General features: G+C 42.2%; 1 protein-coding gene across 6 annotated transcripts in view; it reads left to right on the top strand.

The window, feature by feature from the left end:
* The window catches only part of CDH8 (cadherin 8), a 239377-nt gene that overhangs the window by 83648 nt on the left and 134978 nt on the right, over window positions 1–20751 (top strand). For all 6 annotated transcript variants that reach the window (XM_081202702.1, XM_081202703.1, XM_081202704.1 and 3 more), the window contains one exon: window positions 2998–3292. In XM_081202702.1, coding sequence (XP_081058828.1) covers window positions 2998–3292 — 295 coding nt within the window. The remainder of the gene's footprint in view (window positions 1–2997; window positions 3293–20751) is intronic.

The following is a 20751-nucleotide window of genomic DNA, read 5'->3' as shown; positions in this document are numbered from 1 at the left end:
TTCATACCGGTGATGGATAAGGCCAGAAGCAAAGTTAGGGAGAGAAGAATGAATGTAAATTTCACCATTGTACAGTAGACTAATTTCTACACATGCATTTCTCTAATTCTTCCAGGCTAGTAGGAAGCATTATCACTTAACCATCCAGCCATAAACACGCAAGGAGGGTTCCCACTCAATGCTTATCCATTTTGGAAACCAAACTGGAATGTTTTGATTCTGTATTCAGTGTTCTTCAAATTTGGATCCCTAGACATGGACAGACTACAACACTCATCATCCACAGCCAGTTTAGTCTAGTAGCCAAAGATGATGAGAATGGTAGTCCATCCAAATCTGGGGTCCCAAGGCTGAAACACAGTGCTGTATATTCTATTTGTACTGAGATAAATTGCTATGTGCAGTGCCAACCTACTGTTGAATTTTGTATTTCCTTTTTTTAATGGCAGGAGCAGGGGAGGAGGATATGAATGGTTATGATACTTATTTAACTGTGCTTATAAAGGAATCTTTTTTGGGGGAGGTGCACAACCTCTTTCTTGAAATCATAATAAGAAAATTGCCGGTACTTAATAGTTCTGTGTGTGTGTGTGTGTGTGTGTGTGTGTATGCATGTGGTTTTTATATATAAAAAAGTCTAATTACACTTCTGATTACATTTTGTTTGATTAGTATGCATGCAAATAGTCTCTCTTTCTGTATTTAAGCTCTGATATGGATCAGTAGCGGCTGGATGAAAGAACAAGCCTCTCTTTGTATGCATTATATGTGTGTTTAGTGGCAGAAGAAATGGACTGGGATCGTTTGCCCACAGCAATCCATGTTCTGAATGTTGTGGAGTAGGTTCCCCTCCCCTGCTCATGAGAAGACTCATGAGATGCCATTCTGGGATAAAGGTTATATTTATTAAAATTCAACAAATCGGGGTATTGCAAGCCAATTTACCAAACTAACCCAATTCAGAAACTACAGTATTAGTGTCATGGACTGTCTGAATACAGAGGAGTGGTGGGAGACACCAGCTGGGGAACCTCAAAGGGAACCCCCAGAGGAAGAAGGCTCAGAGCCAGGGGATTGGTGGTGGGACAATGATGAGTGGTCAGAGCAGGGGCATTCCGGGGGGGGGGGGTCCGCTCCGGGTACCATTCCAAAGGGCGGTGACAAAATGCCACCCCGATAGATGGCACCCCCAGGGCACGCGCCATGCCCCCTGGGAAGAGTGCTGCTCCAGGTACCAGAGCAGGTTGCTTCGCCTCTGGGTCAGAGGGAGAAGAGGGAGCAGACTGGAAGGAGGAGGTGTCAGAAGGTGAAGAAGTAACAGGGTTTAGTGAGCAAGAAGAGGCTGTGGCAGAGGGCTGCCCAGATTCAGAGGCAGGAGAAGAGGGGGATCAGGAGACAGAGATGAGGCAGGCTGCTGAATGATCTAGGGAGACTCTGCATCCTGTTGCGACCAGCTCCTCTCCTCCCTGCTCTCCAATGTCTCTTCACATTGAAGACAGAACTGGCAGTAAACTTTAAGCTCTATCTTTTACTTAATATAAACAGGCATGTATGGACACAACTGAAGCAAGCAAGCTAGTGAAAGAGTTATTAAAACAGCCAGCTCAGGAAGGCCGCTTTGCTTTCTTTTTCCAGGCACACTATTTAGTGGCTGATTTAGTGGCTGATTTTCTCACAGTAACATGGGCATTAATTAAAGGCTATTGCTTATTCCAGCACTGATAACCTTCTGGACAGATCACTGTAGTGCGTTAGACACAGGGCTACCATTGACGATGACTCAGGCTGCATTCACATGGCAGTTTATTCCATTTTCACAATGTTAAGTTCTTCATTCTGTTTGTGCTTTCACACAACATAAAATCCACTACTGGAACACTAGTGGACTATAGTGCAAATTTAGTGTTTTTGTGCAGGGGGTTGTTGCCTGTTTGTTGAATTTTCTTTTTTTTGTATCTTTATTTTGATTTATATTTTTTATGTGGAAATTGTTCAGTTTGGTTGTGTACTTTTTGATGTTTTGTGTATTGTTTATGACTACATTTGCTATGTTTGTACTGTAGTTATGTAAATTTTTATATGTTGTAAGGCGCCTTGAGCATGGCTTTGGAAACGTGGCATACAAATATCTGCACTAGCTACCTAATTGCTCCTGGTCCCAATTCAACAGATTAGTATAAAAACCTTGGGTGACTAGGATCCAAATACCTGGAGGAGCACATTTTCCTGTGTTTTGAAATCTTCTTCTGAAGCTCTTCTCAAATTGCCTTTGACAAGCAAGAAGACAACTTTTTTGGTGGTGGTGCCCCAGTTATGCAACACCTTTTCTGAAGAGGCATGCTTGAAACTTGCATTTTATATATATATATCACCAGATTAAGACATTTCCATTTTCAAGACCTTTAGATTTGTGTAAAGACTTAGCCTGCTGTGAGATTTTATTTTGGTTACTTTAGCTGCTGTCTCATAGTATTTGCTAAAACTATCATCGTCCTGTATATTTTAGTGTTTTATAATAGAAATAATTCATTATTTATATTTCCTGTACACCATTATGGAACTTATTGTGTGAAGGATGGTGTGACAGCTATTCACTCCTAACATTGTTCACAAGTACAAGTTGTCTCTGCACATGTAGAAGTGTTTATGTGGAAAAAAATGTACATAGGCTGATTTGTACAACTCATCTACTGTGTACACAGGTAGCCAGATTATAGGCTTGTTGAATAATGCAACTCTATTTTTTGCATACATTTACACAGACTGTAATGTAACACATTAACACCCCTGTGCAGTTGTATTAACACGTGTAGCCTCCAATTGCTGTTGGATAACCCTTCATCATTGGCCAGCTGTAGGTCACCATGTTGGCTATGACTGATTTAAATAAAACAAATCCATAAACCTAAAATGAAATGTGTGGCAGTGCTGATGCAAAGGCAAATTGCTTTATGTCTTTTTTAAAATGATCACTCAATAGTTTCTTTGTCGTTTCAGCTACACACAGACTTGGACCCTGGAATCAGCAAGATCAAGTACATCCTGTCAGGTGATGGAGCTGGTACTATCTTTGTGATCAATGACAAGACAGGGGACATTCACGCAATGAAAAGACTTGACCGGGAAGAAAAAGCCGAGTATACGTTGACGGCCCAAGCTGTTGATAGGGATACAAACAAACCTCTGGAGCCTCCATCAGAATTCATCATTAAGGTCCAAGACATCAATGACAATCCCCCCGAGTTCGTTGATGGCCCATATCATGCAACTGTTCCTGAAATGTCCATCGTGGGTATGTATGAGAGTTCCAAAGTACTTTGCAAAAGATACTGGGTACATGTATTTCTCCACTGGTTTATTTAAAGGCACCCTTTTAGGACCAAATCCTCACAAGGCAGTTTCAGTCATTTAAATGTATAATCACACAAAAAAGCTTCCATAAATCATGGATGTGCAGCATAGAAAACAGCAATAAGTCATAGAATCATAGAATCATAGAATCATAGAGTTGGAAGAGACCACAAGGGCCATCGAGTCCAACCCCCTGCCAAGCAGGAAACACCATCAGAGCACTCCTGACATATGGTTGTCAAGCCTCTGCTTAAAGACCTCCAAAGTAGGAGACTCCACCACACTCCTTGGCAGCAAATTCCACTGTCGAACAGCTCTTACTGTCAGGAAGTTCTTCCTAATGTTTAGGTGGAATCTTCTTTCTTGTAGTTTGGATCCATTGCTCCGTGTCCGCTTCTCTGGAGCAGCAGAAAACAACCTTTCTCCCTCCTCTATGTGACATCCTTTTATATATTTGAACATGGCTATCATATCACCCCTTAACCTCCTCTTCTCCAGGCTAAACATGCCCAGCTCCCTTAGCCGTTCCTCATAAGGCATCGTTTCCAGGCCTTTGACCATTTTGGTTGCCCTCCTCTGGACACGTTCCAGTTTGTCAGTGTCCTTCTGACAAACTATAGATACTATTGTTAAGTATCTATAACAATAAAATAAATACAAGACAAAACTGGCAAATGTATAGCAACATCTTACTTAGTAGAAGAACATTCAAAGAAATAAAATAATTCAGCACCAGAACTATTAACAGCAGTGAAATATTGTTATTGAGAAGAAGAAAAAGCTATCTGGAACAAATGCATCTTTAATTTTCATTTGAAGCCTTGCAATGATGGGGTTATGCAAAAGTCAATTGAAACAGAATTCCTTCAACATTAGGCCACTGGAGAAAAGGCATTCTCCCAAGCACCCACTAACCCAACTGCAATGCTCCAATGGGCATATAACTTTGGAGATGCCTTTACTGTATATGCATGGTATAGGGATGGGGGGCAATTTGATTCAGTTTACATGACAGTATACATGACTTACCCATTGTTCACTTTCTGAAATAATATAATAATCAAAACACAACCACCATTCAAAATTTGAAATACCCTTAATTTTGTAATGCATTCCTCCTGCCAGGGAATGTACAAAACTGCATATACAGGTGGAAAATGTGCATTGAAATGCATACATAGTGAAAATAACATACATAATGCATTATATTAATGCAAAATGGTATATTAGGCAATATTATATGCAACAGTGTGTATATTAGAATAAATTACCACTAAAATGCTGGTGAATTTTCATGCCAAGTGGTATGGAACTGTGGAGAACTGAAGATTGGGGGGAAATAAGAAACTTTAGAGAACCCAAAATTTAGATATTTATCCATCACCAGCAGGATGTCGATGGCCCTTTAATTACTCTGGTTCTAAACTGTTTAAGGGTTTAGTCAAAACTAGCAATGTATCAACCCTGAGCAAATGGTAGATGAACATAAAAGTGTTTGTTTCATTTCCCCGTCTCTTACTTACATTTGCAAATCCATAGTTGACTAAAGCAATATGTTTAGCTCCTCTGGATGAGTGGTTGGCTAGACTGCAAAGTCTTTTGTGCAGAACACGTGGATTACATTTATATTCCAATCATAGTGTTGTGGTGGAGACTTGTGCTGCTGAAGCAGATTCATCAAGATTTGTTCCAACACGCCACTATAATCCTATTGATATTTGGTTGATGTTTAATTATCTGTTTGTGTGCATTCTTCTACACAGATGCACCACTTAGGATATGCGGCTACATACTTATCTATTTCCCCTCTTCCAACTATAATTAGCCAGAGACACGAAAAGGAAAGATGTTGTGTCTGGGAGCGGGTGGTAAGGTCCTTGAGTGGATTTAATCAATTAACTGTTTGAATGGAGAAGCAGCAAAGCAGAATGAGAAGCTCTGAAAATCAAGAGAAGAGTAAGGGGTGTGTTGCCACTAACTTTTCAAACAGCAGTACAGAGGTCTTGTAACTCAGAAAAGCTACAAGCTTTGCATAAAGTTCCAATTCGAGTCCTCGACATCTCCTGTTAAAAAGATATGAATGCTGGGAAGACCTCTGCTTAAGGCTGCTGAAGAGCATAGTGTTAGTGGATTAATTATTATAATTTGTAGAGATGCCCACCACTGAGGGGGAGTGGTGGCTCAAGGAAGCAGAAGTCAGAAAATTTTGCTTTCCCAGGACACCAAGGCAAAACTCACCACCATGGAGGAGATCAAGGTGTGATTTCAGGAGACTGTGGAGCAGGCATCAGGATTGATGTCAGAAATGTCTCCTTTGGTGTCATGAACTGGCAAGAAAATGGGGAGAGAGGAGGAAGAGGATCCCAGTGAGGGGTGTAGCTGGGATTGGAACACACCAGAACAAGCTGGTGATGGGGAAGGAGAGACTGGTGTAGGAACTGCTCACTGGGTGACAGAGGATGACGAAGTGATGGGGGTCAGTGCACAGGGACCAGAGCAGCAGGACCAACCACCAGAGCCAGAGGGCCCCCTGTCTCCACAAACATGGGCTCTGAGGCACAGGGAGCAGCAGGTGGGGCACTACAGGAGACTAAGGCAGACAAGGGCCCACAGCCAAGCTCCCTCGCTGGCCAGATGGGACTTACTAGCTCTGGGAGGAGGTGTGTGATTCCTCAGCTAGAGTAGGCTTGGAACAGGTGAGGGTCACATGCCTCGTCAAGCCTGGATGCTGTAATTAGCATGCAAAGTACAAAAGGGCAGCAGAGCTGAGGTGCTGTGTCTGCTCAACTGCCCGTATTGATGGACCTCAGCTTGCATGCTCCAGGATCTTTGTGGGACTGTGCTTTGGACTTGACTTTGGACATGTGCATTGACCCTAGACTGGGGACTTGCTGCCAGGTAGGCCAGGGTTTCAGGACAGAAGGGCTCAGAGCGGGAAAGTGAACTCCAGGGCTCACAGGAATAGACTCCACCTCCTTGGATACATTCACATATTGGATCCATATCCTCCTCAAAGTTTCAGTTGCTAGAGGGCTTTTCCTCTGAGGAATCCTGGTCTGAGGCCATGCCATAAATCAGGGTCAGTTGAGGTGTGTGTGTGTGTGTGTGACACCAGCATGCTGTGGGCCATGTTGATGTGAGCTGTGCGCTCCAGTAGGCATGCTGATGTCAGACGCATGTATGCAGCATGCATGGCCCTGGGCACCCACAGTCCCGAGGCCAAGCCAGTGGGCTTGTGTGAGGTTATTAAAGTACAGTGGCACCTCGGGTTACAGATGCTTCAAGTTACAGACGCTTCAGGTTACAGACTCTGCTAACCCAGAAATAGTACCTCGGGTTAAGAACTTTGCTTCAGGATAAGAACAGAAATCGTGCTCCCGGCAGCGTGGCAGCAGCGGGATGCCCCATTAGCTAAAGTGGTACCTCAGGTTAAGAACAGTTTCAGGTTAAGAACCGACCTCCAGAACGAATTAAGTTCTTAACCCGAGGTACCACTGTAAAAGAATTGAGAAATAAAATTACTAAATCATACACATGTGCATCATGAGGGTGCATTACACTCACACTTCACAGAGAGACACACAAACAAATGTGAGAAGTCTCTAACTAACTGGAGAGTGTTTTTCTTTTGGAACTGGCCAACAATGTGACTTTTAGTAATTTCTATAAAGCTGTCAAGGCAAGATGCTCATAAATGTTTACTTGGAAAAGAGCCCGGGCACTTTATTGCCACTGTTGCGTCCTGTCAGGCTTCTGGAAACAATAGACTGCCCTATTGCAGTTTTTAAAAAACCAGAACTACAGCCGTACACATTAGTGTAAGAGGCCAGAACTGTCATTTTGCTGACAGCCAGTACAATTGGTTGTACAAAGCCATCTTCCCTTCTAACTGGAGTGGGCCCAGGAGCGCTTTCGGAGAGAAGTTTAGGCTGGCTTGTCAATTACAAGTGTTTTTGGAGGTTTGATGTCTTTGCTCCTTTAAATCACTTCTGCGGAAATTGGCAAAGGCCTTCACCACCACCGTGTCAGCTCCTATGACCCAAACATAGGTTCAATATGTTAAGCTCCTTAATTATACAGCGAGGCAAACACAGCAAAGGCCTGGGGTTGAGATATTTCTATTTTTGCCAGCTTCTTGGCAAGAGACTGTAAACACTCACATGAACCAAGATGCTCGGGGATGTGAAGACAAAACAAACAAATGGTTGGGACACTGGACTAAAATGTTAATAAAGTCCATGCTTCAAAGCACTTTGTACCCAAGGTAGGGCTTAGGATACAGGAACATAGGAAGCTGCCTCATACAGAGTCAGAACTTTGGTCCATGTAGTTCATTATTGTCTTCACTGGCTGGCAGCAGCTGCCCAGAAGCTGGAGACTGGGCCTTGTGCAAGCAAGGCAGATGCTCTACCACTCAACCACAGCCCTTAAGCTCTATCAAGTTCAGGCACCTGTTTCCACTAGCAGCCAGAGAGGTGCATCTCAAAAGCCTTCTCTCACTGTATCCTAGCAACTGACATTCAAAAGCATGCAGTCTCTGACAGGTAGCATATAGGCATCATGACTACAATTTTATAAACCATCATCTTCTACTTTATTTGTATAGGTTTTATGCACACTTTAGAACACTGACCAGCATTCTAACATGTGCAGGGAGCCTCCACAAGCAATCTGCTCTCTGAGAGGTGAACCAGATGCCTTTGGGAAGCCTACAAGCAGGATGCAAAGGCAGGAGTAACCTAATACTACAGTTCTCCATCAACTGGCCTTCAAAGGCAGGCTGTCTCTTATCCCTGGTAGGGCATGTAGCCATCAAGACTTAGGACCTATAGTCTTGCCCCTTCTTTGTGGAGCTATGGGCAAAGAGGCCTGCATGAGAAAGGGTGTGTCTGTGTAAATAGACCATGAACAGAGCATCCCCCCCCCCCACGGTGTGTCCTACTTCCAGTGTTTCCTACTTCCAACCTAATACACAAAAGAGGCTCAAAGTGATAGATTTTATTCCTTCTTTCCCCTGTGAGCCCCACTTCGGAACAGCTGTTCTTAAGCAGCATGTGCATGTCCCATTGAATTACTTGGATTATGAATGACTGTAAAAAGCAGTTCAGTATAAACAGCAGTTCTACTACTTTGATTCAAGCTCAAACCTGAGACTGTTACTGCTTTCGCAGTCCCCCCCCCAAAAAAAAATTTTTTTGCTGCCGCTTCTGCTTTTCTCCCCTCCGCTTTTAGGCAACTGAAAGCCACTAGATTTGTTTTTCAGTTACAATAGCAACTGCAATACCACCACAGGCTATTTTATTATGGCTAAAGCTGAAATAAAGGGGAAGTTTGAATGCTCTCCCCAGGGAGGCTTGCCTGGCGCCTTCATTACATATATTTAGGTACCAGGCGAAAACATTTCTCTATAACCAGACCTTTGGTTGATTAACATTCTATGACCTTTTAAATGGGTTTGTGGGAGGGGGGTTATTGGTTTATTATTATTATGTATTTGTCTTCTCATTTTGTATTTCTACATTGTGAACTACTGTGTGATCTTTGGATGGAGGGTGGTATGCAAATAATAATAGTTTCAACCCTTCTGCACATTTGTACTTGCAGTGCCCTTTAAATGAGTAGCAGCTACAAAAAGGTATTAGTTATGATAACTACATAGAACTTCCAGGTTCAGAGAGAGGCTGAATACATACTTACCTGCTTAGATCCCAAACTAGAATCACTCAGAGTTGTCCTCAATGTCCTGCTTTTAAGCTAGATGTATTCTAGATCCTGGGTCTACAAAAGTGAGTGTGGTCACTCAATATGCCTTTGAAAACCCTACTATTAATTAGGTTTCCCATGCCTTTTCCACATCCTCCAACACATTTATTGAGCAGATGTGGATACATGCCACCCTCACCCCATGTTGCTGGGACCACTTTCATCTGTTTTAAAAATGACACATTGTGGGGTAATATAGAATCAATGTGCCTTGAGATTTTATTTTGAAAATGAAATTAGTCTGTGAAAAAGCATTTTCCAATGGCATAAAATATGCAATAGGTGCAGATTTTGTGTGGACTAGGTAGAAAAATAATGCTGGTTTGCAGTGTGCATTGAATGAAGATTATAATGTCATGTGTGTGCAACCAGAGTATTGTTTTAAATAACAGTAGATGTGGGAGGGCAAGGGATCAACAACAAAGGAGGGCTGTTGTTTTCAGAGACAACAATCAATAACTGGCATCATTGAGCAGCTATCAGGGCCCCTATGACCTGAGATATCAAACTGCTGATGCCCTTTATGCTCTCCCCTAAAAAAAAACCCCAACGCTCTAACCTAATGCTTCACCTAGCCACCATTTTGATTGCCCAACCAAAGGCCCTGGCACAGTACCATTCTAGACCTAACTTCATGGCAATCCACAGAGCATCTCATATGATGCCATGTTGCTGCTCACTTCTCTTCATTTCTGGCAGGTTAGCCTGCCAGGGCCCAGTACTGAGGAAGGGACTCAACCAAATGCACTCTGTCCTGCAGTCAAAACTGGAGCCAGACTCTGTTTGCTTTCATAGTTTAGAAACAGGATGACAGACTAGGGTGTCTCCAAACTGCAACTGTTTCTTTGTGGGGGAATCTTGTGGAAGGAAATACAGTACTTATCAGGTTTGGTCAGCTGAAGTAGATTAAAGCAATCTGTTGTCCTGATGCACCAAATCTACAAAATTTATTTATATTCCAGAAATGGGGTAAATAAATGGTAATTGGCCATTTCCACTTCCATGTCCACTAAAATTCTCCAACATCCTAAATTAATTCTTTGTCATATAACCACCTGATAAACAAATTGGAACAAATTCTCATTGAAGAGCAGGTATAATCTAACCTCTTGTGTAAGCCTTGTGCAGAGGGAATACAGAAAAAAAAAATGTCATTTTGAGGAGCCCTAGATCAAACCTTTGATGTGTTCTCATATTTTATAGAATATTTGGTTGCAGGGAAAGATGTTAAGATGAAAAACATATTGTTGACAGTCAAGAATTAGTCTTCATTGAGTTGTCAGGATCTCTTTCTCCTTCATTCTTTCCATTTTCCTGGTAGAAAATCCTGAATGACTTTTTTAAAAAAGAGAAAAAACGTTGTCAGTTTATACCTTACTTTGTTCAAGGTTTTTGTGCAGCAAAGGTTAGGATACATTTGGAAGCTTTCATGCCTTGAAGTTACATTACGGTTTTGCATGCCCCAGAACTGGAGAAGAACTTGTATATGCTGTGAAGCCCTTAAGCAACAAAGATGTTGTACAAGCTATCTCATTTTTCGATAAGTGCACCAAGTTATAAGTGAGATTGAGGGGGAGTGCATTAATCTCTCTAACCCTCCACAAATAAAAATGCTGAGATCTCAATGAAAAGAGGCATTTTATTTGTGGAGCGCTGGCGTGATTAATGCAGTTGCCCTCTATCTCGCATATAACTTTACACACTTATCTAAAAATGAAATAGCTTGTGCAACATATTCATTGCTTGAGGGCTAAGCAGCAGCTATATACAAGTTCTGGGGCATCTGGAACTGCACTGTACCTCCAAGGAATTAATATTTACAGCACCTTCTCAATCTTTTTACTCCATGGAAGCTAGATCAAAGGAGTTTTTCTTGTACAAATGAGGTGAAAACGTAGGAAGCTGCCCTATACCAAGTCAGACAATTGGTTCATCTGGCTCAGTATTGTCTACACTGGCTGACAGTGGCACTTTCTAGGATTTCAGTCATGGTTCTCTCCCAACCCTACCTGGAGATGCTAGGGATTGGACCTGGGATCTCCTGCATGCAAAGCAGAGGCTCTACCACTGAGCTATGACCCTTGCCATGACAAGATTGATCCCTCCCATTTTACACCACACAGGTAAAGTGTGTAAGGAAGACACAGTCCTCCTTTGTATTAAGATCATCCACATGATGGCAATATGAGTGGGAGTAGAAATTTGAGTTTAATTCACCTAGTAACTCCCTGTAACAGGGACTACGAGCCCTGTTGCTTCTGTTCTGTAGCCAAAATAGCAGAAGGAGTAGGTGTACTTAGGCATGGAGGAACCCAAAGGGTTGCAGAAATAATTCAAAACAGAACAACCCCTGGAGGAGGGGGTCCCAAAAACAGTCTAGTGATGACTGAGGACAAGCAACATGCCTGCCACTATGATTTCATAAATTTACATTCCACCACAGAAATAGCAAACTGATTGAACACAGCCAACACTGAAAGAAGTGTTAGTGACCTTCATTAGTTCCTTCAATCTCTTTCCTAGTCCTGTTCAGAAACTGGGAAAATAGGGTATTCTAGCTGATATTTCAGCATGGCAGCAAACTTCACATGAGGGGTTCTGAAACTTATTGCTAGTGCCCTGAGCTCCTTCCAAAGGCTTCCAGCTTCTGAGGATAGAACTAGTTAAGTATCATATATGCTTGAATATGCTTCCAATCCAGTGCCCTCCATATGTTTTGGGACTACAACTCCCCTCTGCCACAGACAATATTAGCAAGCATGAGCATTAGCACCAGGCAATGTCTGGTACAATAAGAGAGTAAGTTAGCAGTACTAAGTTGGTGTTTAATTACCCTGTGTAATTAGCAAACCTCTCCAAATTCTCTGTGTTCACTTTCTAGGTTTACATTAATATTTTAATGTGCTATATTTTCTGAGACCCTGTACAAAAAGGGCTCTAATACTGTGATCAACCTCAAATTAGCCCAAAGGGTAAACTGAAAGTTAGTAAAATAGATGATAATATAATCTCAAACATTATAAAATATGGTTATGGTGAAACAGTTGTTAAGAAAAAAAATGTATAACATCCTGTGCTTTTGTTTCACTGTTTGAACATCCTTTGCATAATCAGCTCCTTGAATTTGTCTACTGAGGAACTATCGGAACAGTGAGGTCAATAATGCATCAAATTCTGCAGAGCTGTAATGAAAATATATGAGGTGGTGGTAAAATGAAACTCTTCTTTAAAATCATGGTGTGTGTAGAAATTTCATATTCAGTGGAGAGATAGAACTGGGTGTCATCACAAACTGATGAACTTCACTCCAAGCCTTGGATGATTCCACTCAAAAGCTTCAGATAGATGTTGAACAGCATGGTGGACAAAATGGTACCCTGCAGGTCCTCAAAGGATTTTCCTGATATTGCCTCATAGAATTGTAGAGTTGAAAGGGACAATGAGGGTCATCTAGTCCAACCTCCTGCAATGCAGGAATCCTTGGCCTGACATGGGGCTCAAACCCAAGACCCTGAGATGAAGTCTCATGCTCATGAATCTGAGAGAAATGAGCATTGAAGGTTTTAACATGGCGCCAGCCAAATAATGTTTGTCTAAAAAATGTTTGTGAAATCACTTCCAGAAAAATATTATTCTACCTTCCAGGTGAGATGGAGAAATAATTAGTACATATATCTTTTGGGTTCCACTGGCAAGCACCTCGGGCCATTTAAAACTGATGTCAACAAGTAATTTGGGGTGGGTGGGAGGAGTGACATGTAGGTGACCATATATTGGCTGAATACTTCTACAAAGAGTGTGATGCACTTTCATTTATTCTTTTATTGCAATTATAAGGGAGGGATGGTATAGATTTAGTGAAAAGAGACAATGAATTTACTAGATATCCTTGCAACTCAACTTGCCTGGAACATGTGAGCCTGGCTTGCTGTAATGAAGTATCTCCATTGAGACCTCTCTGCATTCACCAGTGATCTTTAAAGGGAATGAATAGGGTTTTCTTGGGGGTCTCCTGACATGTCTAGTCAGCTGAGTCAACTTTTTCACCTATTCCATCCTGCTTTTTATATCCAACTGTGCTGTAGTTAATTTGGCTAATTGTTGCACCTGTCTGGCACATAGTGTGGGATGGTTGTAGGAGAGCATCCATTCTTGGTGATCTCCTAGAGAAATCTTTCAAGTGAGATGCATTCTGCCAGTCTGCCTCATATTGCTGTCTGATGTAGGGGTGATGATGATGATGATGATGATGATGATGATGATAATGATGATGATGATGATGATAATAATAATAATAATAATAATAATAATAATAATAATAATATTTTATTTATATCCCTCCCTCCCTGACCAAAGCTGGGCTCAGAGCGGCTAACAACAGTAAAAATAGCACAATTTACATAAAATCACAGTCATTTAATTGAAATACATTCTAAAATCAATTCAGAATCAAATTAATGGCAATAATGACAATCCTCAACTCGCCTTCAGAATGAAATAGCTATGAGAGATTCATATCTGTTATTTTTTGGGTGCTGGGCTTCAAGTCAATATGGTATTTCCCAGATTTCTCTCTTACCTCCACATTAGACCTAGGCCTATACTTGAAAAAAGAGGTTTTATACTGCTGCAGATAATCTAAGAATACTGGTTCACAAAGCTGGGACCTTTATTTACCTGGCCTGGCATCTTCATGCTGGGCAGGGGTGCCAACATGAATAAAATATTGGGGGGGGGGAGACAAGTAAGCCCTGCCCCATATAATTGATCACATGACATGGTGCACATGCAGCCATTGAATGGCAACACCCATCAACTTTGGGAGGTCCTGGCCCTCTCAGATTTTTTTGGGGGGGCAAAGACCCCTCAGCTCCTAGGAGTTTGCTACTATGATGCTGGGTATGTGGGCAATACTACCACTAGGGGTTTTATCTTGTGCATGAGACGCGGGTTGCACTGTGGTCTAAACGTTGAGCTTGCCGATCGGAAGGTTGGCAGTTTGAATCCATGCGATGGGGTGAGCTCCCATTCTGTCCTAGTTTCTGCCAACCTAGCAATTTAAAAGCACGCCAGTGCAAGTAGATAAATAGGCACCACTGTGGTGTGGAGGTAAACAGTGTTTCTGTGCTTCCTGGCACTCGTCACAGTCCTCTGTGTGCCAGTGGGGATTTAGTCATGCTGACCACATAACCCGGAAAGCCGTCTGTGGACAAACGCTGGCTCCCGCAGCCTGAAAAGTGAGATTAGCACTGCACCCTATAGTTGCCTTTTAGTGAACGTAACCGTCCAGGGGTCCTTTTACCTTATATTGTGCAAGGCACCTATGTCATTAATTGTGAGCATATGTTACAAGTAGGTTCTTTTCTCACGTGTAAGGTTGCAGTCCCAGCAACACTTCCATGGGAGTAAACTCTACTGAATTCAACAAGACTTACTTCCAAGTAGACATAGTTAGAATTACAGTCATCGCCCCTTGCCAAATGGTTATTCACAGGTTTCTGTGGTTTTGGAGAGAATTCCATCTACCTCAGATAACAGCCTTGTTTTGTTTCTCATAGGATTGCTTATCCTATATCGGGCAAGCATTGCCTCAAAAGACTCACTGTTGATAGTGTTTCTCAACTGCCTTTCAGCTCGCTTCATCCAACAAACTCCTCTATTAGTTTTAAGAAAATGTTTGGCTGCAGATAGTTCCTGCGTGTGTGGGTGGATATTTGATTTGTGGAGGACTTGCAGGCGGAAAGTAAAATGGGAGGTTGCAAATAAACAGGACAGACTATAAAAAGAAAAGTACCTGCTTGGAGGATGTGCTGACAAATAATGATATCTCTCTCTCATATATATATATATATATATATATATATATATATATATATATTCAGGTGCACATAATAGTACAAACGTATTTTGTAGTAGAAACATATTTTGAGTGTTTTATGTCTGTCATACAAATAGAGAACCTACATTGATTATAATGTTGTTAGTTTTCAATTATTTTCTTCTGGATTCTGTACACAGGCATAGGCAAACTCGGCCCTCCAGATGTTTCGGGACTACAACTCCCATCATCCCTAGCTAAGAGGACCAGTGGGCAGGGATGATGGGAATTGTAGTCTCAAAACATCTGGAGGGCTGAATTTGCCTATGCCTGCTGTACAGCATGAAGAAAATAGGTGATTGAGCTTATAGAGTCACCTGGAGAGATGGAATATTCCTCTTGCTGCTGGTCCCTTCTTACAGTTATTGTTAAAATAGGCTTGGACTGGATGGCCCTTCAAACAGTAGCCCTCCAGAAGGTGCTGAACTACCACTCCCATCAGCAGCACTGTAGTTCAGCAACACTTGAATGGCCAAACACACACACACACACACACACACACACACCACTTGAAATATAGAATTATTGTATGTGATGTAGGATTCACGGCCACCCTAAATGGGTTTTGGAACCAGAACCTGCAGCATATCCAGAGCTGCTGGTCTCAATAGTCCGGTTCAGCATAGGTGCTACCACCACTCATCTGCAGTTGAGAGCTTGAGAGTAGGGCCGTCTTACCCCTAGGCACTAGGGGTGCAGGGCACCCGGGCGCTGGGCTCTCAGGGGCGCCAGGCTGAGAGTCTGGGGCCCAAGAGTTGAGTCTGGGGAAGAGCCCGCCTGTCGACCGGAACATCGCGGCAGGCTCTTCTGCTGCAACAGGCTCTGAGCCGCAAGTTTGGGGGCTACCGAGTCAGCGAGACGCTGAGGCGGCCGACTGGCTCCACCTGCCTGTGCGCCTGGGACTGGGCAACCGGGGGGTGTGTGTGCTGGGCAGGTCTTTGCACCCTGGCGCCACATATGCTTAAGACAGCCCTGCTTGAGAAAGAGAAACAATGAACTAGAGGTCCATCTAGCTCACTATTGTATACTCTGGTAGCAGTTCTCCAGAGTTTCAGGCAAGAGCTTTCCCCAGCCCTATCTGGGGGGAAAACAGGAATTTAGCCTGTAACTTTATTCATGCAAGACAGATACTCTAGAATGAGCTACTTCCCCCAGACATAGGAAGCTACCTCACGTGAGTTAAACAATTGGTAAATTGAGCTCAGCATTGTCTCCTCTGACTTGCAGCGGCTTTAAAAAACTGGGTATCTTCCCAGCCCTAGTTGGAGATGCTGGGGATTGAACTTGAGGCCGTATACATGCAAGTCAGATGCTTTGACACTGATGCCTTGCATATGCCTCCTCGGCCACTTTGATCTGTGGAACATACGCTTTTACAAGTGCCACACCTGCGAGGCATTGAACTTCCAGTGTGGCAGCCCTCTCCAGACACATGATTTGGACATGCGTTTGTAATATTTGCTATTTTATCTGAGATTACTGATACTCATTTTTATTGTTTTGTGTGGAATATTATGTACAATCATTGGAAATACAGATATTTCATATATTTTTCAAAATAAAATTACAAAATAATGCTAGGTAACACTGACCTTGTGTTAAGGTCAGTGGTGACTGCTGCATGTTGGGGTTGGTGGGGCAGAAGGCACAGTGACCAACAGCAGGTAAATCCAGGGTCAATGACAAGCAGAGCCACCTAATAATAAATAAATAAATAAATATTAATAATAATTTTTATTTGTATCCTGCCCTCCCGAGCTGAGGCTGGGCTCAGAGTGGCTAACATCATAAAAACAACACAATATGCATAAAAACAGACATCAATTAATTAAAATACATCTTAAAATTAATTCAGACAAGTTAAAATCTGGCCAGGTCGCAATTGTCAGGTTGGAATTGAGAGTGGTTAATACTTGCCAGGACCAACTGTTTCCACTGATTATAGGTTTGCCCCATCCTCCTCCCTCCTACATTGTACAAGGGGATAATTGAAATTAAAGAGGAGGGAACTGACAAGCAGTGGAATGTGTGCAAGTAACAGTGCAAGCAGGCTGAGGGCAGACTGCCATTGGTGGGACAGTGGCTCTTTCACCCTAATAGACCAGACTCCACTGGTTAAGGTGCTCCAAATATTTGGAGGGAAATCTGTATATAAGCACCACAAGAATGAATAAATACAGCATGACAGAAGCATCAAGGAGCAATGAGTGTCCCATAAAAAAGCCATAGGACCCAGACCACTAGGATCTTTTCATGAACTTTATAATGGGTGAGAAACCTACAGCCCATGAGCTTGTTTGGAGGTTCTAGCAGGGGAGCGCAGCTATCGTATACCCTTGACCGAAGAACAGTACACTCCTTCTATCTGGGATGGTCGTCCTTTTCCACCAAGCGCGCAGCTTCGGGAGGGACGCACATGGAGCGGTGAGGGAGGAAGGGGACAGGTATGAAATTCACAGCATGTAATGCCCTAAGAGAAAATTTAATGAAAATGATTTATAGGTGGTACATGACACCAGTCAAGCTTGCAAAAAATTACCATTTGCCCGACAATAAATGTTGGAAATGTAATGAGACTGAAGGTACATTCTTTCACCTTTGGTGGACATGCCCAAGGATTAAGAGGACATGCCCAAGGATTCTGGGAGATGATTTATAACGAAATGAAAAAGATATTCAAATATACCTTCCTGAAGAAACCAGAGGCCTTTCTCCTGGGCATGGTCGGCCAAATGGTGCCAAAGAAGGATAGAACTTTTTTTATGTATGCAACAACAGCAGCAAGAATACTTATCGTGAAGTATTGGAAGACACAAGATTTACCCACCCGGGAAGAATGGCAGATGAAGTTGATGGACTATATGGAACTGGCGGAAATGATTGGCAGAATCCGAGACCAGGGAGAAGAGTCGGTGGAAGAAGACTGGAAAAAAGTTTAAAGACTATTTACAGAAATACTGTAAAATTAATGAATGTTAGAAAAATGTTGGAATGAAGTTATATGGCTTTAGTAGAAATGCTATAAGGAATTAAGTATAAATAGATTAATAGAGTATTAAAGGAAAAAAATAAGGTTAGAATGTGTTAAGATAATTATAGGATAGAAAACAGAGGAAGATGGAAAGGAATTGCTGAAACAATTAACAGAAGTGGAATACAAAAAGGGAGGTGTGAGGAGGTCGTTGAAATAAGTGAATGAAAGATAAGATATTGAAATTGTTTGATGTGTTTTAAACAGTTTTTGTTTTGTTTTGTTAGTTTAATGTGTTAGTGTCATGTAGTGTTTTTGTATTGTATTGTATTGTTCTTTTTTGTAGTGTTTAAATTGTTGGAAAAGTAATATATATATATATATATAGAGAGAGAGAGAGAGAGAGAGAGAGAGAGAAACCTACAGCCCATGGGCCAAATTTTGCCCACCAGAGGTCCTACATCACGTGTAGGATACACATGGCTGGATTGGCTGTGAGCTTGAGTTTCCTGTGGGAAACTTAACTGCACAACTGATTCCTGCAGAAATCAGGCTAGACGTCAATACCAATCAGCTGATAGGGGGTTGAGCCTGTTCCTCACCAGAGGAACCAGAGCACTCTTCTCATGACCTGTATGAGATACTTTGAAGTCCCAAGTACTTTGGTATGGTACTTTGAAGACCCAAGTGCGACATCAGGTGGTTGACATGTGGGGGACACTACCCACCTGTGAAATTTGGCCCATGAGGAGTAGCGGAAATAAGGATCTGGATTGCTGGTCTGATCAGGTTCTGCACTCCAGCCTTATATGCACTTCAGGTCTAGTTGTTCTTTTTTTCACTTAAGAGGTAAACTAGAGTACTGACTGTCAAAGGATAAAAAAAATTCTATCTACTTCTTGATGTGTTGGGTGGAGAACAATCGTTTAAGCAGGCAATTTCTTTTTTCTTAAATAATAGTAAATTGCTTGTTTCCTTTTGTGGTAACTATGAATGGTAAGTGCCTGTCATGGAGATTGCTGAGAGCATGAGAGAATTGCAGCCAGTTTAGGCATTTGATGAATCTTGACATTCCTTACATGTAGTGGGGTGTGGGATCATATGCATAGCTTTAACCGACAAGGAATGACATTCTCAATCAAAATATTGTAATGAATTCTTTCATAGAAAATACACAGAAGATTTGATATTGGGGTACTTAAAGCACAGTCATAGGAACATAGAACACAGGAAGCCAAGGGGTCTTCAGCCTCCTTAATATTTATTAGAAGGGAGACAGGCCCCCTCAATGTTGAGGGAGTAAAGGATGCCAAGCTCAGAGCCGAGCATAGGTGTTTGCACTACATAGTAATGGAGGAAACAGCCTTCTCTCAGGTTGTGCCCTGTTTGTGGGATGCAGTAGCGGACAATGTGGTAGGATGACGGCACTCACCTCTCCTCCCAACAACTGAGTTACTGCTGCCTACTGGAAAGTAGAGAAGGAGGGGTGGGGGGGGTGGAAGGGAGGAAGGGTACAAATATATTGGCAGTGTCAATGCATCACTCCTGCCAGTGTCCTTGCACCTTTCCAACTGCTGTTGATTCACCTCTTCCCTTCTCCTTCACAGTAGACAGCAATGACTCAGATCTTGGGAGGTCAGGTGAGCATCACTGCATCACCATGCCAGCCCCTACCAGGTGATGTTCCCTCCTTGGAAGCACGCTTGGGAATCAACATTTGTATCATGTAAATATTTATGTGTTTGCTAAGTATTTTCAGTGCTTTAGGCTGCAATCCCAAAGGTGGTTGAACCTCACTATCCTCACTAACAAAGATAAAGAACCACAAAAGGGAGAGTAGAATACTTGAAGTTGCCCATCAACATTTAGCAGCAGTCTGAGCAGCAGTCTGGGCAGCTACCCTAACACAGCCTTTTCCATTATTCTGTGATGGTAGATGTTATTTCTATTTAAATAATAGAAAATTATTTCTAACTTTGCATTTATAGATACAGTGGGACCTTGGGTTACGAACTTAATTCGTTCTGGAGGTCTGTCCTTAACCCGAAACAGTTCTTAACCTGAGGCATGCTTTTGCTAATGGGGCCTCCCACTGTTGCTGCGCTGCCACCGCCCGATTTCCGTTCTTGTCCTGGGGCAAAGTTCATTAACCCGTGGTGTTTATAACTCAAGGTACCACTGTATAAATTTGTGTAATGAATTTATATGCATCTGCCATCTTTCTGGTGACATTTTTTTTTTTGGGGGGGGGTATAGTTGAGTGGCCACCTGCAGTTAGATATTGATTGGTAGGAGTCTTGAAGAACGTACAGTGCTAGCCATACCCACAGTAGAGCTACATAAGTTAATGGACATGGCTAATATAGGTTCATTAATTTCCTTAGTTATACCCTTTGTTGAACACAAACCCCTGTTTTTCAATTAAAAAAACAAAAACACTTGCATCATATAAATACACACACACACACACACACACACACACACACACACACACACACACTGAATAAGCCAGCAGAATCTTGCCTGCACTGGAAATGTCTTTAAATAGCTCCCTTGCTAATCTCGATATCTTTTACACATTCCAGTATCAAAAGAACACTACTGTGCTCTCCCTTTTGGAGGGTGGAGGAAGGAAGTGGAGTATAATTCAGGATGTATTTTATTTTCAGTAATTTTTGAAAATGCATATTCAGGCTCAATTTGAAATCCATAATTTGGAGCGAGCGGTTTGCCTCTGTCAGATAGCTCTTTGCATTGCTTAACTCTCAGTGCCTCTTTCTTTGTCTGG

Source organism: Podarcis bocagei (assembly GCF_964188305.1).
Source record: "Podarcis bocagei genome assembly, chromosome: 7".
In the NCBI taxonomy this organism is placed as follows: Eukaryota; Metazoa; Chordata; class Lepidosauria; order Squamata; family Lacertidae; genus Podarcis; species Podarcis bocagei.
Note: the sequence above shows the minus strand (reverse complement) of the source record. Positions and strands in the feature narration are given on the sequence as shown.